Source organism: Stylophora pistillata, chromosome 9 (assembly GCF_964205215.1).
Source record: "Stylophora pistillata chromosome 9, jaStyPist1.2, whole genome shotgun sequence".
In the NCBI taxonomy this organism is placed as follows: domain Eukaryota; kingdom Metazoa; phylum Cnidaria; class Anthozoa; order Scleractinia; family Pocilloporidae; genus Stylophora; species Stylophora pistillata.
In genome coordinates, this window is record NC_142527.1 from 24926327 (window position 1) to 24949574 (window position 23248).

Here is a 23248-nt window from a genome sequence, read left to right on the forward strand (position 1 = left end):
TGCGATAACAATAACCCGTTTCACAGCTGCTATTCAGCGGTGCTCGAAATTTATCGCTTTCAAATTTAACAGTTTCGCCTTTTTTCCTCCCAAAACAAACGGGGTCGAGTAGTTTTTTTTTTTTTTTTTTTTTGCACTTTTGAATCTTGCTCCTCAAGTTTCCTTGCTCTTCACGATTAATGCACTGAAAAAAAGTCCGTGTTAGAGGATCCGACCATTAACTTAATGTCAACATTTATTGGGAAAATCATACACTTCGGAATCAGAACAAGTGCTGTGGAAGTAATTTACTCTGTTAAGCGATCTTCACTTAGGTTGGAGTTATTTTTGGAAAAAAGAACAGTAGCCTTTTTGCGGCAGGTGAATAGGGCTAAATGGAAATTCAAGCGATCTCAATTGAACGATTGAGCAGTCAGTGATGTTGATATACAAGTACACTGGCTTTTTTTTTTTTTTTTTTTTTTGCGGAATATATAGCAAAGGCTGTGTTTTCATATAGAACCCCTGCTTCTTCTGCGTAAAGAACTCTTGTGGGCAAGGCGATATCTTAAGGATGCGAAAAGAAGGGTAGACGCTAGATGTGGATAATAATATATTTCACACCGGACACATTTTTTAAAAAAAGCATGGCTTTTAAACTGGCCTTAGTCTGAAAGTTACTGTATTTTTTTTTCCCGATATATTTTACTTCAGCCGGCCTGGCTGGTTAGACGTTTTTCCCCCTTTTTCAGGACACCTAAATTGGCTCAAACGGAGAACATACTTAATTAATTGAAAACTCCCTAAGTGGGAGGAGCAGAAGAAGTAGATGTGGCAATAAAGATGTCACTCGGCTGCTTTGAAAGAAATGACGCAGTCGGAAGAAGGCTTCTTGTGAAAATTAACCATTCTAGCTTACGACGAAGCAAGCGAGTGCACTGTTTATAATAAGAAAAAACATGCAAATAAGAGGTAGCTTAGGTTCGATTTCCGCCGTTTTCTGAGATCATCACTGATCCGTTGGATGATCCTACAGGGGAGGAACGTGGGCTCATCTCCTGAATAGCGGCTGATACTGGTAGTGTCAAAGTGAAAGTGGGTGCTGGCGTCAGAGGGATAATTTCAAAACACTCACATGTCAGTTCATTTGCTACAGAACAAAGGAATGTTCCAAATTCAACCAAATTAATCTCCAAATTTCAATACAGTTAATTGCTGTGCCATTAGAATTTGGCATACCATCACCTTTTCATGAAGGTCAAAAGTATAAAATGAACCAGTTGTATCACTTAAAATAGTCAAAGTGACATTTCTAAAAATGACAATTGCCTGCTTGTAAGTTGTGAAAGTATTCATCAATGCTAAACGAAAGGAAAGGCAAGGATAAAGGATGTCATTCGCATTGGTCAACCCTTGTCGTAGCCTGCGTACAGACGCTAAGAGAATTATCTAGCGTCTGCACGCAGGCTACCCTTGTCGGCGCTCTCTATATTTTATGCTGTAAATATCACAATCAAGGTTTTGTCCTTCAAAACTCGCGAACCGCCGCCTTTCGCCAAGACCAACACATTTTGAGGAATGTTCAATGTCATTGAGCAAACGACAACTTAATGTTGTGCTCGAGAAGTTTTCTTTTGACTCAAAGGTTGAAAAACAATTGGACTCGACGGTCGAACGGATGCTCTCCACGGATGAAATCGACTTAGAATTTGTCTCAAAGCCCAAACAGTCATTTGAGTTTGCAGTTGAATGGTTAGCTTTAAAGAGCAACACACATTTTGAATCTATGATTGCAAGCTTTTCTTTCGCCTCAACGGGCAAATGTAACTCAAAGGTCGAATTACTGTACTTGCCTCAACGGGCATTGCTCGAAATCGATCGATATTTCCACGTGCATTTTATGTAATGTCATCTCAAGTACCCCGGACATAAAAAGCGCAATCGGCTGCACATATCTCCGATCTTACATCCGACAAATTTTGGCTTTTTCTCGCTATTGTAAAGAATAGGCTGCTGCCTCGCTAGGGCTCGCCAGCAATAATCGAGCCTTGAGAAAGCGTGGCCGAGTCCTGTAATTGAAATCTCTTGGTCCCATGTTCCACGCTGTCACCCACTGGTTTAGCTGTCGGTTGCTCTCCAGATTCAGCTCCTCAGCTAGGTTTTGTGGACAGCCTGTCTCAAGGCAGTTGGTAGATTCAACCAGTTTCTATTTATTTGACATATTTTTTTCGTTGATTGTTTACATTAGCCTTAAAAAGCCACATTGATGGAGCTGTCAATTAATTTCTCATCATTATTATCTCATTATCATTATAAACAAACAATTTTTACAAATGACTGTAAATGAAGAGGTTATTTTTTTCATCAGGAAGTAAGTGGTAAATTTTGTGACAACAAATGTTATTTATTTCATGAGCATAACATGCCAGTCACACATACTGTCCAGTTTCCGATCATCCAGGCCGGTTTATCTGGGCCCCTGTTGATAGCAGTGCTTAAGGCATCTTAGACTTGCTCACAAGTCGTGCTTTTAAGCGCGTAGCGCGACAGTGAGCGCGAAGCGCCACAGTGAGCACGAAGCGCGAGCGAGCCAAGCCGAGCGAGCGAAAGCGCGACGTTCGTGCGGGTCCTACCACACCAGAACAGAAAACCAAGCGAACGACTTTGAGAAAAGTCTAAAGGCATCTGAATGGGCTACCCTGAATAAATAAAGTTTTCTCTCTCTGAGCTCTTCCTTTAAAACTAAAGTAATTGATTCTAATTTTCGCCTGATCTCGTACCCAGACCTTTCACGGCCAAACGGTCGCAAGGTCCCCACATTTCAGTTACACGGTAGGATCTGGCTAAGAGATCATTTTCGCCTCGTTGTGGCTTTTACTTCTAGGATTTTGGAGGAATCACGTGGTCTCAGGACTGGCTATCAGACTAGACAAAACCTTTTGAAAAAAAGTGAATTGTCGAATTTTTCACGACTTCGAAATGCGAGCGCCCGAATCACCTTTTGAACGTTACATGTCAAAGTGAATGTTGTTTTTCGTTTATCTGATGTGTTCCTCCGTTTCCGGGACCAAAGCGCTAAAAAACATGTCTGCGATTTACCATATTCAATTTCAGTGAAAAGTTACAGAACATTTTTGAAATAGGATTAAAAAAATGTGGAGTGATCGTTCAAAAACGCTCTTGAAAAAAAAGTATTTAGAAATAAAAAATTCGGAGACACGTTTTTGTTGTTTTAATGTAAAACTAGCTGCTGTCAAAATTTGAAAGCAATCGAACAAATTCCCTTTGACTTATAGCTCTTAAAAGGTGATTCGGGCGCTCGCAGTTAGAAGTCGTGAAAAATTCGACAATTCATTTTTTTTCAAAATTTTTGGTATAGTCTGATAGCCAGTCCTATAAGCTTTAATTTGATATAGGGGTTTAGATATCTACAGTTTAAACCGGACGCGGTACATCGCGTGCACGCGAGACACCCCTGAATTAAGGTGCACGGTAACCTTAAACCACTTGCAAACAGGCTAAACTAAAGGACGTGCAGCTCGCAAAACTGATTGGGTATCATGATTGGTTATTCATACCAGATTCGATCACGCACCACTTTCTACAGATGACAAACCACCTGGTCAGCGGTTCACGGTGTAGGAGATTCTCTCATACTCGGGAAATGAGGTAATTCCAAGAAATCAGTTATGCGCGAGGGAAAGAAAGCGAGAAAATCTTGAAAAATTTTATATGCCCTTCTGAAGGTAAGTTAATTAATTTTGGGGTAAATTTGAGAGCACTTCAATATCATTATTTCTGAAAATATTCCTTATATGACCACATTTAGCGAGTTGGTGTTGTTTGGGATAATAAGGACAGGGAAAGAGAGATTTTACAGGTTGAAAATGTTATCATTGTTTATAACTCTCTCTGTCATTCTTCACATTAATACCGCGAGACTAGAAAACATACATTTTAGAGGTTTGGACTGGAAATTTCACTGGATTTTGTTCTCGCTGCTGATACTTCCATGTGAAGTTCTCCGGAAGATTAACTGACATTCGCAGTTGTACCGGAAGTAGGCGGTCTAAAAAAATCAAAGCAATCACATATTCAAGTTTATCATTATAAAATTAGGAACTGTGCCTTTTCGTAAACAAGAAAAGATAGGATTTTAGTTTACATCGTATAAGCTGCATCAATTTTTTTTTCTAGTTAATCAGAAGAATTGTTTTGAGCTTATTCATGTGTAAAACCATCGACTACCTGTCATTATGACAAACGGGTAACCAGACCAAAGATATAACTTATAGTGATTCAGGCTACCTCACTATAAGCGAACATTATGAAGTCTTACTTAACAATTGGTTCATGCTTTAGCGTGCACTATCGAGTTATGGAGCACGCGGGAAGTTTGGGGAGCACGAAAGAAGCATAAGAGTTGCCCGAGGCGATAGCCGAGGGCAACTCTAGCTTCTTGAGTGCTCTCCAAACTTCCCACGTGCTCCATAACTCGATATTGCACAGCTGAAAGCATGAACCAATTGTTTTAGAACATAGCCGGTGAAATTGTGCATCAAATCCGACGCGAAAAACGGACAACAATATCAGTTGAAGCGAATCGTGACGGCGCTGATGCCGAGTCTCCTTTTCCTTTGTTTTTCTCTTTTTCTGCCTCATTTAAGAAATCTAGCCTAAGGGAAAAGGTCCCAACACTCTCTTCGTTTTCGGACTAGTAGGCCGAGTTTCTGTTTGTACCCATTATAGTCGCGAAATATATTATTTTTCCTCGCGCTAACAATGGCCGCTCGCGGGGAAAAAAAAAATTTCTGACGAAGACGCTATCAGCGTGCACTATCGGAATTTTGAGCACGCTTACGTATAATGAATTTGATTGCGCGACTCTGCTAGCTATGTTCTAAATTGCAATATAAAATGAGATAAAAAGTGTAAGTGCACTGCTAAAGCGGTATCTTATCTTTAAAACCGAATTTAACAGTTTTAAGCGTAAAGGAGGAAATAAAAGCCGTTATTGGGCAGATTTGTCGTAAATTATCCTTCGCGTGGATTTTTCGCTTTATTTCCCTCGAAACGGTGTTAGAACATGGAATTAAAAAGCTGTATGTAACGGTTATGACGGCCAAGCATGTGATTCATGTGATCGAAGCATCAGTGACTAGGCAAAGCCAGCACCCAGCCTTGGCTAAATAAGCGCGTCTTTTATTAATTATTAGCATTATTAGATTTTATTATTAGAATATTATTAGATTTTACTATTATATTATTATTAGATCTTAGAAAAAGAAACTATCCGCTTCGCTCACTTGTACCGTGATCCACGGCGCTCTCTCACTCCTTATGGAAACATACCTTCTTCACTACCGTAAAGAGAGATATAAGATATACGTTTATATTGCAAAAACTGAGGTCTACAGGAAAATTTTGAGAAGGCAAAATCACAGATATGTTTTGCTGCTCGCGTTTTCTATAAACTTATTTCCTTCTATTTACATTGCATTATGGTGTCTGGGGCGGATGTAGATCAAATTAGAATCTGGTTTAATTTCATAGTATAGTATCAATAATTTTCCGAGAAAAAAGTTTAATTGGAATTGAAATAATCTGGGTTTATCTACGTGTGACTTTTTATATGGTAAGAGATTTTGAACCCGGCTTAGCCTGTCTATATGAAAACTCCTCTGCGATTCACGTTTATTCAATTATGGAGAGAACATATATTTTTTTGTAGGAGGCGGCGTGGCCGAGTGGTTAGGGTGCTGGACTTGTCATCCGGTGGCCTGGGTTCAAGTCCTCCACCCTGCCACTCACTCGATTTGTTCTCGGTTGCCCCAAGTTCAACTCCTCGGCTGCGCTCTGTAAATAGCCCACTTGTCTGCTTCTTGTCAGTGGGGATTTTTAAGCTCTTAGTTAGTCTACATTGTGGCTGAAAAGCCCCTAAGGGGGAGCTTCAATTAACGTATATTATTATTTCGCATGTCTAAACGTTAAAAGGTGAAGAACCACGTTTTCTTCGAACACTGCTTATACAGTCTACCCTTCAATTTTTGAATCGATCTATTGGAAAAGAAGACGAATTTCTCCGCACGAAAAAAACATACAATAATTCTAAGTTATGTTACATTAATGGCCCGAAAGGCAGAAAGCCTTTCTTTGTCGTTTGCATAAACGTTGGTTCCATATCTCTCTTTCTATGATAACCTTAGCATTGCTATTTGTGCTTTATTTTTGATCTTTCCTTAATTCATTCACTGCAGGAGTTCAACCCTTGGATGAGTTGAAGTATGAGGGCATTTTTAGTTTTACTTTTGGCTGGATATGTTATACTCTGTCACGCAGGTGATGCTTTCGTTCATTGTGTTTTCCTGAATCAAAGTTTGGATCCCCCCATCTCCCCTTGAATACAATCACTCATAAAATAATTTTATATCATTACTTTTATTTGCACGCAGGGTCAATTAAGAGAAATAAAAGAGGTAAGTTAAGATAGAAGTTTTTCGTTGACTAATATAGTAAAATAAAATGAAAACCACACTACCACAACAAATCTAACGAGAAAGGGTGCGATTACCATATTAGGTAGACATTGTCCCAGGATTCACTGCGTGTGGGAATTCAGTGATCGATAAGTCGGGGTTAGGGTTAGATCCCAGATCGAGTCATTGTGAAAGACACCCTACTCTCGCAGTGTCTGTGCTGAATCAGGAATGTTGTTAGGTATTTGAAAACTATCAGACTAGCCCTACAAAATGTTAATGTGAAAGTGCCAATATATAGTGAGGAACTTGCGGTTATGTTCACCTTAACTGCCTTTTTTCCTAGGATATCTATCGCGTACTGGTTTGTGCGCAAAACCGGAGAATAACTTTAAGATAAAGGATCCTCGGTTGAATTTTTGGGGAGTCGCCTATGTGCTGCCAGACGACGCTAATCCTAAATGTACCGAGTCTGAATGTTCAGAAGACAGTCACTGTGATGCAGACCGCAAGTGCTGTAGGAACTATTGCGGTGGCATGGTCTGTACCCCTACAAGTAAGTCTCGCTAATCTGAATACAGCGATAACTAAAATAGCTATGTCAAAGTATACCTACCACTAGTCTGCGTATTGTGTATCTGGTGGTTTAGAGGGCAACATGGCGATGAGCAAGGATCGAAGCCGCGAGAGACTTGGGACGTAATTGAGTTCTCGCTAACGGCCTTGCCGTCCATCGCTTGGCGCAAAAAAAAAAACTGTAAATGGTACACAAAACTGCCAGCCACACAGGCTAATCCACAGCCTTTTTATGTGGTTTCAAGAGGAAGCAGGACGTGAGAGCGTGAGAACAGGGAAGAAGCGGGAAGGAAAATATTTTCCCTTTCACTTCCCCATCCCTTTTCATGAATCCCCGTGGCTTCTATTTCGCCTCTGCTGCGAACCATGATCTGAGGGAAAATAGAAGGTCAGCGAACAGAAGGGCTACAGCATCGCATTTGCATTGTGCAAAATTAACTATAATTGTTTAGACTTCGTCATCACCAGTCCGTTTGATTTTATCTATCCTTAGCAATCCTCGTTCGACCCCTGACGAGTTATTTTTGTCTTTCTTGTGTTCCGTTTCCGACAAAGCTAACGTAGCTCGCATTTAAAGGGGCAAAAATAATACTAAAGCTCCTCCACGTATCTCCTTCAGTGGGAAGCACTTTTCCCTGTGAATCTCCTTAATCTTTACCTCTCTTGATTGAATTTTCCACTTTTTTTTTTCCTCAGTGAGAGATCCTGACCCTTGCAAGGTAAGTTATATGGATCAACTGTTTTCATTAAAGGTGGTTAACAACTTACAGCAATGTCATACGTTTCTTTAGTCAATAAAGACAAAGCAATTATAGCTTTCAGTCAGCTTAACGACTCAGCTATAGATGCTGCAAAAACTTGAAATGAAACAATTAAGAAAACAGAGGAAGCCAATTTTATTTCCACATCCTGAGGTGGTCTAGGAGAGAGGAAGAAACGTTGCTACGTAAAAGCGCATGACGCGGACGTTGGGTCCATGACCATGACCAGTTATAGAATGCAGTGTCAAGAAAACTGCCCTCATGAAAACACACAGAAGTCTTTTTTAGAGATATTTTAATATCTTCTTTGAAATTTCATCACACAATTTATTTTCTCCAAGACATTTTCGTGCTCGTTCAGCTGTGTAATATATTTTCTAAATGTTGCGGCGTATATTTTGCTTATTTTTCTTGGTCAGAAATTCCAGTGTCCAGTTGGCCAAACATGCAAGGTTCAGTATGTTCCATGCGTGATGCCCAAATGTAAGGACGCCATTGCTGTCAATAGACCAACATGTATCAAAGATCCGTCGGGTGAGCAAAATAATGATTCACTTTAAAAATTTTGTATTTTCGATGATCTAAAGGGAAGGAAGGGAAAGTCAAGTGGTGGGACAGAAGTGCTATGAAATAGAAGAAAATAGATTTGTAGTCGTAGTTAGTAGATATCCCCGCCGTTAGAAGGTTAAGCCTTACTTCACAGATACTGAAGAAAAAGCCGGAAAACTCTTCTCTTGCAATCGCTGAGCCAGATATGATGCAGCAGTGTTATATTTAATACGATGTTTAAGAAAAGTAGATTTAAGTACAAATCATTGATAGGTTTTTGTTGGAAACTCCTCATCTTTCATAGAATTGGGATGTACATCTCCATGTGAAAACCTTTAGTACTCTTAATCCCTTTGGAAGTTTCAGTTTTCGTTTTTGTTGAAATATATTCTTAGAGGAGACTGAGACATATATCTCCTTCCTCCCACTTTATACTTAGGAGAGTATAAAAAGAAACGACCTCAAGGAACCGGTTTATTTCTCGTCTCTCTCGTGACTGAATCTATTGATCCCGTACGCATCATCTTTAATGTGTTTATTTCTTTTGTTTTGTCTTTTTGTTTGTTTTTTTTTGCACTGTCGCGGATTTCATGGAAGTAGCTGCCGCTCCTGCAGGTGAGTTTAATTTTTTTCTTATTACGTATAAATCAACAAACCTACTATAGAAAGAGCAGACACTCGCCGGGAACAGAGCTCTGTCTTTTCCACACACGTGTGGCTTTTATATAGACGTATTCTTGTCTGATACTTCTTCTCAATCCATTTCTCCTTTTCTCTTTTCAAGAAAGCTGTTCATGGTAACTGCCACTGAAGCTCTCAAAACCTGCGTCTTTATATAGAACATCCAGTTTCTACTTGCAATCGATAGCAAGGGAAAAGCCTTGGCAAAAATTTCCAAATTTAATTGTTCTGAATCAATCCCACCAAAATTCACTTTCAGGAGGATAATTCGGCAAATAATGAGAGGGTAAATTCAGTATCTGTACTGTGTAATGCCGAGAAACAAGATGCAAACTAGGTACAACTTGCCTGATTTCGAAACTAAACTACAGAATTATTTTCATTTGAACCACTAGCACCCCCACCTGCCCCTCCTGCAGTAGCAACAAATCCTGTGCAGCCAAGTTATGCCCCGCCCATGTTCCAGCAACCGTCGCCATACCAACAGCAGCCAGAGGCACCTTATTACCCACAGCCAATGGCACCTTTGTCACGTGGCATGCCACCAATGGCTGCATTTCAAAATGACGAGCTCGGCAATGAAGCAAGCCCACAAACTGGTTTAGCCGGAACTCAACCGAACGCGGAAACGGGATTGAGTGACGCCTCTCTTATGAATGCTTTTCAAAACGAGAACCAGCCGCTGGCTTTTCAAAATGATAACCCTCCTCCCACTGATCAAAATAACTTTTTACAACCTCCTCTGACGGAAGAACAGCAGCAACCTTTTGCTGATGTACCCGAGAGCGCGAGTCCTTCTCTGGCTCCCCCCATGACTGCACTCCAACCCAGATGGGACCGAAGCAAAACTCTTCAATAATTACGTTACGTTAGGACATCTGATTATTGACTTTCAATGGATTGTTAATGAGAGCTCGCGCTGTCATCAGATGTAACGGTTCTCAGAGGCGAAGTGTTTTGTACCGCCAGAAATCAGGTTCAAACTCAGAGAATATGTACACATCCATTTTTCTACCTCCCTCAAATAATTTAACGAATGGCCCAGTTATACGAGGGAAAGCCAGAAAACTAAAGGAAGACGACTCGCTTTGCTATTGGAGGACATTGTAACGAATCTTCCTGTAATTGACGATAGCCCTTGTATATATCCCTCCAATTAATTGGTTGAAATAGGATTATAGTGTAGCAAAGTAACTGGTCGAGACAATGTGGTAGTAGCTACAGAAAAAGGAATAAACAAGAACAGTTGCAACTAGCATCTGAACTTCTACTTACAATTAAATAATTTCCTGTCTTAGACTGCTCTGGGTCGGTAAAAATTGACCAAAGTGAGCTTGACTTCCTATCTACTCCCCCCTAGGCATCCTTCGTTCCTGGATCCTTTCCTGGATTCAATTTCTCTTCCCTATTACCATTCCTTGTCAACTAAGGGGGCCTAATTTGGGTTTGGTCACGTTCTCGAAGTTCTCTCTCTTTTGTCCACTTTCTGTCCGTGCTAAGGTTCTGGCGGCTTTCACGGTCACAACGAAAACAAATTAAAACAAACGAAAACCAAAACGAAAACAGGGAAAAAAAATAGACATAAAACAACTCTTTCGTCATTTTCGAGTTCGTCTTTCTTGAGACTTTTGATTCTTTTATTGTATTCAATTGATTACTACCTCGATTTGTAAAAAAAATCAACTTTCCTTTCATATTAAGAAAAACGATTCAGTCTATAATATTCGAATCATACTCATGCTATATAAAAATTAACCTCTTTACGCCTCCCTTACTGATCAGCGTACAAGATAAACACAATTTGAACAGTATTGTATGTAGCTTATAAATATTAAAAGTCTTATTAAACCTTTACAATTTATGACGATCTAGCATTTTGAAATAACGCAACGAGTAATTTTTGTTAAAAAGATGCAGAACTGGCTTGTTCTCTATAAATATTCTATCATTGTACAAAATGTATCGGGTAACAGGCGAGCCAATTCCGCATTTTCATTAATTTAAATTGTTTGATCATGAATATTAACGTGTATATATATATATCTTTAAGCGAGTTTCGAGTGGTCCACAATCTTCGTGACTGTCCTTAGTAAAAAGAAGGATACCGACGCTACACAATGTGTCAATGATGAGGGAAAAGTGAACGAATTTCTAAACGAAAGGACTTTTAAATGACAAGTCCTATGAAGGTAAAGAATTGCTGCGGTAAGTGAATTGATAAGGCGCCTGGCGACAGAGCTGAATAATGAAATGCTACGTCAGAGGGTATGCGGTCAAAAACGCGGGCTCAAAAGTCCTAGGTCTAAAACTTAGCGAAATTAGCGGAAAATAATAAGGGTGACTTTTAAAACCGAGGAACTCTGTTTTCGTCAAAGGCACTTTCCTATTTCGGAAGGATTTAAGGAGAAAATTAATTTTTTAAAATTCTTAGGGGGTGTACCAAGTTTTTGGAGGTTGTTCTGTAAAAGAAAAGCGGCAAGGAAAACGACGCCTCGAAGCAACAGAATAGGAAATCAACCATGCGAACGACTCAAAATCCGTGTTTCGGCGGCAAAATCTAGCGCATGCGTATACGTTATTCAGCTCTGTCGCGCCTGGCCCTTCGAAGGCAAATGCCTGGTCGACGAAGGACTAAAAGAAGCGCTAAAAGGTACCTAACTTGTAAACACGGGGAATCTCGACGTAGCATCTACTCCTGATTCAATTAAACTACCCCCCCCTTCCTTACCCTCAAGGACAGTGTTAAAGACACCATGCGAAGTGTCGAAAGATGACTAAAATGCACGACGAACGATTCTGTGATATACCCTTCACTGAAGGGCATAGTTCAGTTCGTGTCAATACCTTCCGCAACGTTACAGCTCTGTTGTGGAATGCGTGACACCAGAAACGCTCACGTAGGCTCTTTTCGTTTGAACTTCTTCGTATGGTGGAGGGGGAGGTGGCATATTAGGGCTGCGGGCCCGATGAGGGTTGTGATAATAATGACGATGAGGTGGCCGAAAATCGTCTTCTCTTTTCTTGGATGGGGGACTATGAGGGTAATAAGGGGTAGACTCATGAGAGCTCCCACCACGCCCACTGTCTATTTCATCCTCGCTGCTGTGACACTCGACTACACCCTGAACAAACGGGTAGTACATGTCTTGCCGTGAGCTTCTCGTAGGGGAACCCGTCCCCGGTGGAGCTTGATATGTCATTGTTGAGTGCATCTTCTTGATCGGGATTGGTGATACGTTGATCGGTTGCTTTCGTGATGCGAGCATGTACGCTTCGGCGGCTTGACGAGGATTCGTAGTCGCTTGTTGGAACATTTTCTTAGAAGCTTTTAGGGCATCTTCCCGACTTATATCCGGTTCGTGGTAGCTACCACGCTTATCATCTTCCTTTTTATCCTTGCGCCTGAACTTCAAGATGAAAACCGCAACAAGAAGAATGGATAGGATCACAAAACCAGCACAGGCCCCGACAATGATGATCATCTTTGTATCCGAAAAGAACCCTCCCCTTTCGGTGCGCAATTCCACCTCACCATTCCCGTCGGTAGATCCGTCTCCAGACGGTGGCGGTGCGGGAGTTATGTATCTGACCGAAATTATCAACCGCAGGTAAGCTTCGTTCTCAACGTCTCCCGAATCTGCTGCTCTAATGGTTAAAATGTACAATTTCCTACTGGGCTCCCTGTTAAGCGTGATCCTTCCCGTGCGCATGTTCAAAAGGAATACTCGATCATTATTGCCACTTACGATGAGGTATTTTACAAGACCGTTCGTTCCAGAATCTTTGTCGGTCGCTCGAAGCCTCAGGACGGTTGCCCCAATGAAAAGTGCACCGGACAACGTTAGATTATGCGTGTTTTCCAAACCAACAAAAATGGGAGCATTGTCGTTGACATCTTCCACCTCAACAAAGAGGGTGACATTCATGGCGACTCTTCCATCAGTTATAACAGCAATTAAGGAATAAAAGCTCTTCCTCTCACGATCGAGCGTTGTTTTTGTCGTTAAAATGCCCTTGTTTTCATCTATAGCAAATTCAGTAGTATGCGAGAGTAGTGTTATACCAAGAGGCCTGTTGCTTTCAATGGGCTCAAGTGCAACTCTTCCAACTTCAACTCCTTCGGGTTCATTCTCTGTTACACTGAAGTTGTACATGTTTTTTGAACACTGGACGGAAATTTTAAGGGCAGTTTTATCATGGAAGGGTACACGACCGTTATCCCGAACGTCAATGTTTAACTGGAAAATGGGAGTGAAAGCACACCACAACTTTCTAAGCACTTGCACTTGTCCATTTTTGGAATCAATAGCAAACCATTTTGTCACCTCTTCGACGCTGCTGTTGTGTTCACCAATGTGCACGTCCTCCAGGCTGTACGTTAACTCACTATTATTCCCATCATCCTCGTCGGTCGCTGTCAATGTGGTGATGAAGGTCCCTGGCTTGACGTCATCGTTCACGCCAACGTTGTAAACGTTTTTATCGAACCTGGGAGCATTTCTGTTACTGTCTGCCACTTTGACAACGAGCACATAACTACTCTTTTGTGAAATTGGTGAACCTTGATCTTCGGCCACGATCTTGATCTTGTACTGATCATGGCGGTCCAGACTCAGCGGGTGTCGAATTTCCAGGATGTAAAGCCCGGCGAACATTTCCCGCAGGCCGAAGTCGTCCTTGTGGTGTTGAAGCGTGACTGTCACGCGGCCATTTCTCCCGCTGTCTCTGTCACGCACTGTTACCTGAGCAATGGAAGTCTTAAGGGCAATATCTTCGGGAATCTTTTCCTGTTCGTCGAATTCATCTGGGAAGAGGGTGACGGAGATTTCTGGAGCGTTGTCATTTTCGTCTAGGACCTAAAATGTAAGTTAAAAAATTGTTCAAAATGTTTGTTGAAACGAAGAGAGCTCTTTGTTACAGAGCCGGGGTATACGGTCTTTGTATTTCTTGGAGGTAAACTTGATATTGAAAGCTTAACGTCTCAGACACTTCGAGGATTTACATTGGAATCAAGCATATAACCTATCCAAATTTGGGCTGTTATTGGTATAACTAATACAGGATCACACAAATACTTCCAGATATGGATTACAAGACGATATTACGCAAAACCATTTTTATTCAATTCTCCTTGTCCCTTGGTTAGAATGCTACGCTATAACTTGATCTTTCGTCAATGAACTCAGTTGAATTTTTCTACTAAACCGAGACTAAACGCGCTTTTTTTTTTTTTTTTTTTTTTACCTCGTGTCTCTACAGATAAGATATTGAAAACGAAGGAAATCCATGTGCAAACAGATCAAACGGCGATTTCTTCTTACATTTCAATTCAATATTTCCAAGAACCACCTAGCCGGGGGACATTTCCAGCAAGTTAAGAACTCCAATCCGATTTTCACGAAAAGCCGAGCAGAGTAAACAACGCTTAGTTAGGACGGAAAATGATGATGCAAAAATAGGAGGGAAAAATAGAGCAGGAAGACAAAGATTATGATTGAATCCTCCTGAGTAAAGGCTTATGAAATGAAATCCACACTTAATCCGATCCCTTTCCAACGTGAATTAGTTTTGATCAAAAACATTAAAACGACGCTGGACGCAATATCAAAATTTCCTAATGGAGCGGGTAGATTGCAAAGAAACAACGTTCTCGAAAATAAAAGAAAGGCAAAAAAAAGAAAAAACCGATCATTGTCGCGCGCGAGGCGTGACTGACACGAAGAACGGCTTTGTTTCTTTGCGTGCGTGTACTTCACGTGTACAAGGGCATTTTGAAAACTCCTCGCTGATCTTACTTTGTCCGGCCTGGAGTAAAGCGTATTTATTTCAAACCGAGAAAATGGAAAGAGATCTCAAAAGAAAAACTTGGACGTGCAATTTCGCGAACAAAGCTTTTAATTTCAGCACAGCTCTGGAATTCGCTGCGCATTTTTTTATGATGATCTTTCCTCTCCACGGTTACGTCTAAACCTGTTTATACAAACTTAGCGACCTGCTCTGTTTTCAATGCAGTCAATTCTAAATATACATGATACAAACTCTAAACAACTCAGACAGTGGTCCCGCTAAACCAATACACACGAACGAATTTGGACTGTTTTTCGGATGAATGCTCCAGAATATCAATTGGGGTCCGAGCGGTTGAGTGACATCACAAAGCATTGTTCGTTTAACAAAAAAAACAAAGGTTAGAATATTCTTACTTTGGGAAGGGTAATTATTTTGAAAACAGTGCATTAGTTCGACGTTCGCTTCAATTTGCTCAAGGCTGTAAAGAAACCGTAACCTTTTGAAAAAAGGCTAGGCAAAACTCTGGGCAGTTTATCGACTCAGAGACCTAAAACATAAATACAGTATTTTGAGTACGTATATCCAAAATCGCAGCTTGCTACTATCATGAATTTATTGATCGTTTCTTGCCTGAGGGAAAGCTGCGTCACTAAGGTAAAACGAATTGTGAAGGCGTGAAAGAAAGAATCGGAAACGAATGCTACTGAAAAAGTTATCTATATGCAACTAGAACACGTACCATTGTAACCAAAGATTTGTGTAACCAAAAACATCCCAAATTCCCTTCACAACTTTCTTTGGTGAAGCTCCCTTTTTATGATGTCCCCATTTTTACATAAAGCACATTTCAAGAAGACATAATTGGTCGGGACTTAGTCGCTAACTTAAAAATAATTTTTCATAACTTGAGGCGTTATTGAAATCAGCTCTAAAAATGAATTTGTTTTGTTTTGTTTTGTTTTGTACGTGCAACATCTACTTCAAGACAACAATGTCGGAAAGCTGGTGAAATATTGTCAAAGTGAAATATAAACATTTTCAAGCTTTGCGCACACGACAATGAAAAAAAAAAGGGCTGGTCTTAAGATAGCGAGGACTCATGAAATGATAAGGACGTTTTCATTTTCTCTTGCAACACACGACGGATACAGGACTTCCATCCAACGCCTGACATTATCTCGTTGCAGAAATTTGACTTCACTTCCGCTTGGATGCAGATTGTAAGTTTCGTTCATCTGCAATATATTCATTTCATTCCTGTGAAAGTGCGTCGACGATCAATCCACTACAAACAAACACGTCTAGGGTCCCCCACCCTTTCTCCAGTGCATTCTTAATGGTAAAAATAGAAATTACAGATATTTCGTAAATAAATAAATAGTCTATGTTCTAGAATTTTAAACGTTAGGAGGCGAATGAAATCAACTTGGATTAAATACATCTACAGATCAGCACGTGTTTATGAAAAATATAAATATATCGATATCTGAAAAATAACATCTCAAGTTTCTGGATGGATATTGAGTTGAAATCAAAACCGAAAATTCCATTGAAAAAAAAAAGTGCGTGCATGTAAAAGGAGCGCGGTGTCTCATTTTCTTTCATGTCTTTTTTCAGTTTGGAGTTTGACAAGTTCTAGACAAAAAGACACCCCACAAGGAACACAGTTTTTGACATTAACAGCTGACATTTTCTCAAAGCAACAGAACAAATACTTCATCTGAGACAACGCTGAAGTCCTTGAAAGTTACTCCACTTTTCCCCCACAATGTAAACAAGCATTTTTGTGTTGTCAACATTTCAAGGGTCTTGATCCACTGTTGTCTATAGACTACATACCCTCACGAAACAAGAGGATTAAGAAACATCCTTGATTTCCGGAAAAGCACGCTAGTTTTTAATTGCAATCTAGCAAATTTGAATATACCGGTAAAATTTACTTAATCCATTTCAAGTTGGCGCGGATGTTTTGCGCTTTCGGCCCAACCGCTCGCTATTAAATCCTAGCTGGAATGCATGCGTGGAGGACCTCACACGAGAAAAGACTGATCAAAATTCAAAAGATAACGTGGCAGCTCCTGTCCACGATCAAATCTGAAAAGTACAATAACGAGTACACAGTGAAGCTTACCCTTTTAAGATACCGAAATGGTTTCAAATTTAGAGGCTTTTAGTACAGGAAAACGCCTTGCAAATATTGTACAAAGACATGAGTTCCCCGGTTGGGAATATTTACTTTATTTTAAATGATTTGCAAATAAAAACACAACTAACAGAATAGATCTTTTTAGAACATATGCAAATCCTGAGGAAGCTGTCACTTAGGATTAGGACGCAGTGGTAAAGCCATTGGAAACAATAGTGCTAAACACAAAAGAAATGATAGTGGCCCTCTGTGAAAATGGAAATGGGTATGAAGCAGCCACGACAATTTCCATTCCAAAACCGCGATGCATCACAATACGAGTCTTTCTACGGAATTGACACAGAGATAAGGCGATTGCCGATTTCTTTAACCTTTTGTGCATTTAAGTCGGAAGATACGCTATATGTCAGAGAATTAGTCCTTAATCGACGTGACATGGCTCGACTTGGTGGGCACAAAACTGTATTGTGTCTAATAGGTTCACATCATTGAATTCACAGCGGGGAATAATAAGGACTTACACGATAAGAGTTCATCAGCAACTGATGTTTATCTCCATCACTGAAAAACAACACTAATTATTTTTCTCCGGAATCAAAGCTTTTGGAAATTGAATACTCACCAACCACGAGGGTGTTAAAAAAGTCTAACAAAGCGATCGAACAATCACACTCGATAAAAGCAATACAAAAAGTCAAGACTTCAATTCGAATATTACTTAAAATATTTAAAGTTGTCTGCGAACGATAAGAGAATTGAAAATTTAATATGATGTAATTTGAAAAAGCAATAATCTTTGCCGTATTGCAGCGAAAAGTTAATAGAACGAAGTGCTACACTTCACGCGAAGGCGGCACGCTTTTCTTTTAGCAGGTTTCTGAAAACTATAGAACTCATTGTTTGTCTCGGTTAAGTTGCTTCGCAGTTTTAACAAGAGTTCGTAATTAATTTCGGCTCTCAAAGCCGTGTAGTGTATTAAAAATTAGAACAGAAATACATTGAGAAAATCCGTATTTAATTGAAGCCAAGCAATAAATGTTTCCTTCGAGTTCTGCGGTTTTAAGAACGCTGAAAGCACTTTCCGCACGTCATTCTTAGCTTTCATCAGCTATTTGGTTTGCTTGTCAATCGGTGTTGAGCTTAAGTGTAAATTTCATTATAAACTAACCAAGCCCAAGAAGTCAAACTACGTGAACAATAGCGATGAAAAGAGGACAAACTGATCTTTAAACTACCATAATGATACACAATAAATTTAAAAGCAGCCATTTGTCTCCACGCTGATAAAAACACATTAACTTTATCAGGACATTATCGATGGCATGAAATACCGTTGACTTTCATGATCGGGTGCTCCTTCAAGGGAAAATTTAATTCAAATAAATGCACATGCACTAACCTTCACGTTGATGTAAGAAGTTGTTGGAATTGAATCAGGCCCCCTGTCTCTTGCTGTCACTTCCAATTGGTAATCCTTAAAGCGCTCATAATCCAAAATAGCTTTAGTCCGTAACTCGCCAGTTCGTGCATCTAAACTGAACAAGTCTTTATACTGAGGTCGGGAATTGAGAGAATAGGAAATCACGCCGTTCGTACCGATGTCTTTATCTGATGCAGTGACGTTCAACACGAACGTTCCTGCCGGAGAATTCTCTCTCACTTCTCCAACATAAAGATCTTTGCTAAACTTTGGGATGTGATCGTTCGAATCCAAGACTGTAATTCTTAATCCTTTCCGACCAACTTTGCGCGGGCTTCCTCCATCTCTTGCCTCGATCTCCAAGAAAAAGCTTTCATTAATTTCTCGGTCAAGCCTTTTTGAAAGCACGAGTTTCAACTTAGTAATCTCTGAAGTCGGCCTCGAGAGTATCAAGTCGAAAGTTCCACTGTCATTTCTCTCCACAATCTCGTAACTTTGAACAGAATAGTTGCCAATGTCAGTATCCTCTGCCACTGTTACAGGAAATTCGGCATCCAATGGAGCAGACTCGGAAACCGAAAAATTCTCAATCTTGTCAGCAAAAATAGGACTGTGGTCGTTGATGTCTAATACTTTAATTTCTATCGGTAAAGGTACCGTAACAACTCCTTTCAAAACCTTCACTTGAATCTGAAATGTATCATCGTTATTCTCAAGAGACAAGTTTTCGCGGTCTAACTTAGCAGCAGTGCGAATGATTCCTGTGGTTTCATTGATTTTAAAAGACGTTTGTAGAGATCCCTGGAACTGGAATCGAAGCGCTCCTTTCAAGTTTTCATTATCGGATAATGTTCTGACCAAGTGATTCGCAGACATGTCTCCCACGAAAGTTCCTGGGTCCTGTTCTTCAAAAACTTGAAATTTCATTCCGTCGGTAGCTGCGCAGAACGCTAGCAGTGGAAATAAGATTACTAACCACAAATGTTGCACTCTCCCCATGACGCTTCCAGTGAAGTAAACCAAAATCGCGAAGACGTCGCTATTTATGATGACGCCGATGTAGGAAAATTCTATTTCATACGTGCGGCCAGGTAAATATTTGAAGTATGTGGCCGTGTGAACAAAGGACCTAGCCTGAGGAGCGTAATAAGGCGTGAGAAGAAATCGTGATGGCAAACGAACCGGCGCCCAACGCTTGTGTATACTTCAACCACTTAACATCTTTAAACGAACGCCCCCTGTTATTGTTTTCCTCTGACTTGACTTCAATCCCGTTATTTTCGTCTTGTCAAACGCGCGACCATTTCTGTCAGTAAACTGACCGTTTCCTCTACTGCCTACCGCATTAAAACAGGAGCTATTACTCATGTAAAGTACCTTCTTCCTTTGGCCGTCGTCGTTGATGAGGTGTTGACCAGTCAATCATCGAACAATTCCCTGGGGGAATTTTAATACAATTAACACAGACAATAAATGTCACACAACGGAAGCGTGTGAACGGAGTTGTAAACAAATTCTCCACAAAGTGAAATGGCTAATTACATACCAAACAGTTGAAATGGATCGGATATATTCGTGGTCGCGTCTAGCTGACGCGAATCGAAAGTTCTGACATCCTGCGGTTTCGATTTCAACGCTATTTTTGAAACACTTCCACTCTGAAACGTCCAATACGAACGCGCATTCAAGATCAATTCAATATCATAACCTAATAGCAGCGAAAAATACCTTAACAGTGTTGACATTTTATGGCACACGCCTTAATGCCAGATTGTGACAAGCAGAACGCGCGTGGTCGAGGCTAAATGTTTTCTTTTTTGAGGTTAGTATTTTTTGGGGAAACAGAAATCAAATTAAATCTCGATAAAGCAAAAACTCATTAAAACATGCGTCAGGAGTTAGAATGTTGTAAATTATTGCTATTGTGAATTAATCACCGGCGGCTTACATAGGTCAAGAAAGGCCACACTATCAAAGTTTAATAGCTTCGACAAACGGCTGGTGAACTGACAGCTCTTTAGCGGCGTGTAACGATGTTACATGAGCTCCTCCTCCTCAGTAACTCTCTTTGTCAGAGGAGACTTCGAGGCGACTGTACAACTACTAACCCGTCTTGGGAGGGGGGAGGTTTTTTTTTTTTATTTATTTATTATCGTATTTATTTTATTCAACTACCTGAATAAAGTCAATGCGACGTTCAGAAAGTCAATGCGACGCTTGACTTTCTGAACGTGTAGAAATAAATTCCAAAAGGACGCACTTGAAACAGATTTTGTTTCTGTTAATATAATCCCTTCTGGCGAGCCAGATAAAATGTTATGACTTGCAAAATCCCAGGTTCCGGGTCATTTGCTAGTTATAAATTTACCTTCACTGTCTAAAAGCGAACTGTTTATCTCTAAAAGCTGTATGCGGTCTGGACTGATGTAGAGTGCTTTTAATTCAAAACAGCTGGCAATCATTTTGAAACAGCAGGGGAACTGATTCTAACTGAGATACACATTTGAACATCATCGCTTGATCTGCTTGATCATCGTGTTTGGCCTCACAACGAAAATAAGCCAGAAGTAAACGTACAACAAAATTCCATTCGAAGCTACATATTGAAAAACTTGGACTTTTTGTCTTTTCTGGCAACATCACTTGGGGACCAAAAATAGCCTACTTTCTTTACATCACTTACTATCTGACGAAGCACCCATGCTCTGAAAAATCTTATCATTTAATTAAGATGTTGATGCCCGTAAGTGATTTTTGACCATTTCCCCGTGAATACCCTGAATAGATAGACCATTCTCGCCAGCCCCTCTTTCTCAGCGTTGTACGCCGCCAGAGATTCAGTGGAAATTCGTGGTCTTTCGTACGCATAATAAGATAAGAAATAAAGAAAAGAAGAGAACTTTTGCTCCCAATGTTAGCACGATGACGAATTATTTCCTCTGGGGGGGAGGGGTTTCTTCTAGTCCTCCTTTCAGACATGAATTATCTTTCTCGCTTGAACTCAGTCATCGTAACTTTGAAGAGGGTATGTGTCTCCCCAACATATAGAAACGGAAATCCTTTTTCAGACACTTCATATAACTGTTATTTTTCTTATGATTAAAGTTATGCGTTTTGCTCCTAATAAGTTTAATTTTCATAAGAGAAAACTCACGATCCAAAGCATTCCAAAAGTTATAATAACGTATTAAAGCAAGAGATCATATCATAATTCTTAATTGAACCAACTGACCTCGCGCTTTTGACCACTTCCCGAAGACAAAGACATTCACTGTAAAACTGCACTAACGCATCTGATCAATTTGTACTTTCTTCTTACTTAGAAAGAAAAAACAAAAACCTTATCAGTCGTTGCTAAATTTATCCGCTAACATTTACCGGTATGAGAGAAAACGAAATTCTTTATTGTCATAGACAAAGACATATTTGGTTCACAGGAAGGAGTGCTTTCCGATATTGGAAGAGAGAGGAAGGAAAGGTCATGATACCCTCATGTCCTGATATGGAAGCTGTTCAAATTTGCGTAATATCCTCCACTAATAAGTACACGTTCTTCTTTTAACTGTAAGCGTCACGAGCTGTATAAGTAAGGGTTTGCGATTAATTTAATAAGACATCTGCCCGCAAGTTAACATTAAGAACCTTGCTGCCGTCTTGGCGGCAAAACTAAGAAAAATGTCGATTAAACAGGATTTTTTTTAATTTCCCTTAAAAATTTCGCGCATGGCTGGGTGTCAACACGTTGTGAACCGTCTCTAACGGCGCCAGATCTAAATTTCAGCTAAACGTGTCTAAGCAGCGCTGAGTTTCAAATTAGAAAGAAAATAATTTTCTGTCGGGATTCTTATATTCAGATTACACAAGTTTTGGTGATTTCACGTTGTTTTGCTGTGGACGGCGCGGAAAAGTACAAAGTTTTAAGAATCGCACACAGAGCTATTGCTAGGCTCATAATATTATTGGTCACTTTGCCACGCTTCTGCTGCCGAAGCTGTCGTGGTTTGCTTCAGGTTCTGAGCATCAAGAAAAGAGACTCAAACGACAAGACTGAATATCCCATAAATATCCTATTCGTAAAATGACGCCTCTTACCTCACGACGGTTCTTGGATACCTTACGAAGAAAAATACTCATTGCGCCCCCTTTCGCAGAGTCACCTTGGAGGGAAGGTGTAAGAACTTAAATAGATTCGAACAACTTACCCCGATCTCTGGCGAAAAAATAGGTCTGTGAAGTCCTTTGAGGCTGAAATGTGGAAAATCAGACTCGCACGACAAAGGGTGTTCTGTCGCACTCAGTGGTGAAAAATCGTCGCACTTTATAATACCGCACTTTGCGAAACCTTTCTACTTGCCGTGCGACTATCTATAACAAACTTATTTCCCTGTGTGACAAGTTTTGTTACAAACTGCGACAGCTTAATATTTTATTACAAGGTGCGATGGCCTGTTATTACAAAATGCGACAGCTTTTTTATTGCAATGTGCGACGGGCATCACAAAGAGCGACAATTTCATACGACAGGTATTGTTAAGTTCGACGATTAACTACAAAGTGCGACTCCCGTAACACGCGTGGTTCATACATAGTTCCTTGATCACAAACCTTGAGTTTAACCCCTTCACTTAGACTCCAAGATGCCAGTATTAATTCTCCTTACGGTTGGCGACACATTTCTCACAATGCTACTTTTAGGAATTTGGTTTTGAATGAAATAGTGAACCCTTTGTTGATTTTTACTTTACTATCATCACCTGTTTGATTGATATTGCATTGATAATTTCAGAAGAAATTAAATTTTTGGTCCCTCATGGGAGTGAAAGGGCTGAAGCTACTTTCAGATGGTTTAACTTAACAGTCAATCAATTAA

At 40.2% G+C, this 23248-nt stretch overlaps 2 protein-coding genes and 2 long non-coding RNA genes across 4 annotated transcripts; 2 read left to right on the plus strand and 2 right to left on the minus strand.

Annotated features, from left to right (window-relative positions):
• Positions 1–3611: 3611 nt before the first annotated feature.
• On the plus strand, positions 3612–10278 carry LOC111336423 (uncharacterized). Its single transcript, XM_088732730.1, has 8 exons — positions 3612–3725; positions 6237–6318; positions 6432–6455; positions 6802–7011; positions 7728–7750; positions 8212–8326; positions 8942–8956; positions 9418–10278. The coding sequence occupies exons 2-8, from the start codon at positions 6264–6266 to the stop codon at positions 9879–9881; spliced, it is 906 nt and encodes a 301-aa protein (XP_088588856.1). The 5' UTR covers positions 3612–3725; positions 6237–6263; the 3' UTR covers positions 9882–10278.
• Positions 10279–10623: 345 nt separating this feature from the next.
• LOC111336421 (protocadherin-11 X-linked) lies at positions 10624–19716 on the minus strand. Its single transcript, XM_022942529.2, has 2 exons — positions 18358–19716; positions 10624–13878 (listed from the first exon to the last, which is right to left on the minus strand). The coding sequence occupies exons 1-2, from the start codon at positions 19375–19377 to the stop codon at positions 11878–11880; spliced, it is 3021 nt and encodes a 1006-aa protein (XP_022798264.2). The 5' UTR covers positions 19378–19716; the 3' UTR covers positions 10624–11877.
• On the plus strand, positions 14944–17090 carry LOC148724011 (uncharacterized). The gene is made up of 2 exons (XR_015991561.1): positions 14944–16032; positions 16430–17090. It is a non-coding gene; the product is annotated as an uncharacterized LOC148724011 (long non-coding RNA).
• On the minus strand, positions 19689–23107 carry LOC148724012 (uncharacterized). Its single transcript, XR_015991560.1, has 3 exons — positions 21611–23107; positions 19925–20036; positions 19689–19815 (listed from the first exon to the last, which is right to left on the minus strand). It is a non-coding gene; the product is annotated as an uncharacterized LOC148724012 (long non-coding RNA).
• Between the last annotated feature and the right edge of the window lie 141 nt (positions 23108–23248).

Bases quoted from the DNA above. Each gene is read 5' to 3' on its own strand.
- LOC111336423 (XM_088732730.1), top strand. From the start codon at position 6,264: ATGAGGGCATTTTTAGTTTTACTTTTGGCTGGATATGTTATACTCTGT. The intron at 6,456-6,801 runs GTAAGTTAAGAT...CTTTTTTCCTAG, and splicing joins AATTAAGAGAAATAAAAGAG to GATATCTATCGCGTACTGGT. The intron at 7,012-7,727 runs GTAAGTCTCGCT...TTTTTTCCTCAG, and splicing joins CATGGTCTGTACCCCTACAA to TGAGAGATCCTGACCCTTGC.
- LOC111336421 (XM_022942529.2), bottom strand. From the start codon at position 19,377: ATGGGGAGAGTGCAACATTTGTGGTTAGTAATCTTATTTCCACTGCTA. The intron at 13,879-18,357 runs GTTAGTGCATGT...CTTACATTTTAG, and splicing joins CTTCTTACATCAACGTGAAG to GTCCTAGACGAAAATGACAA.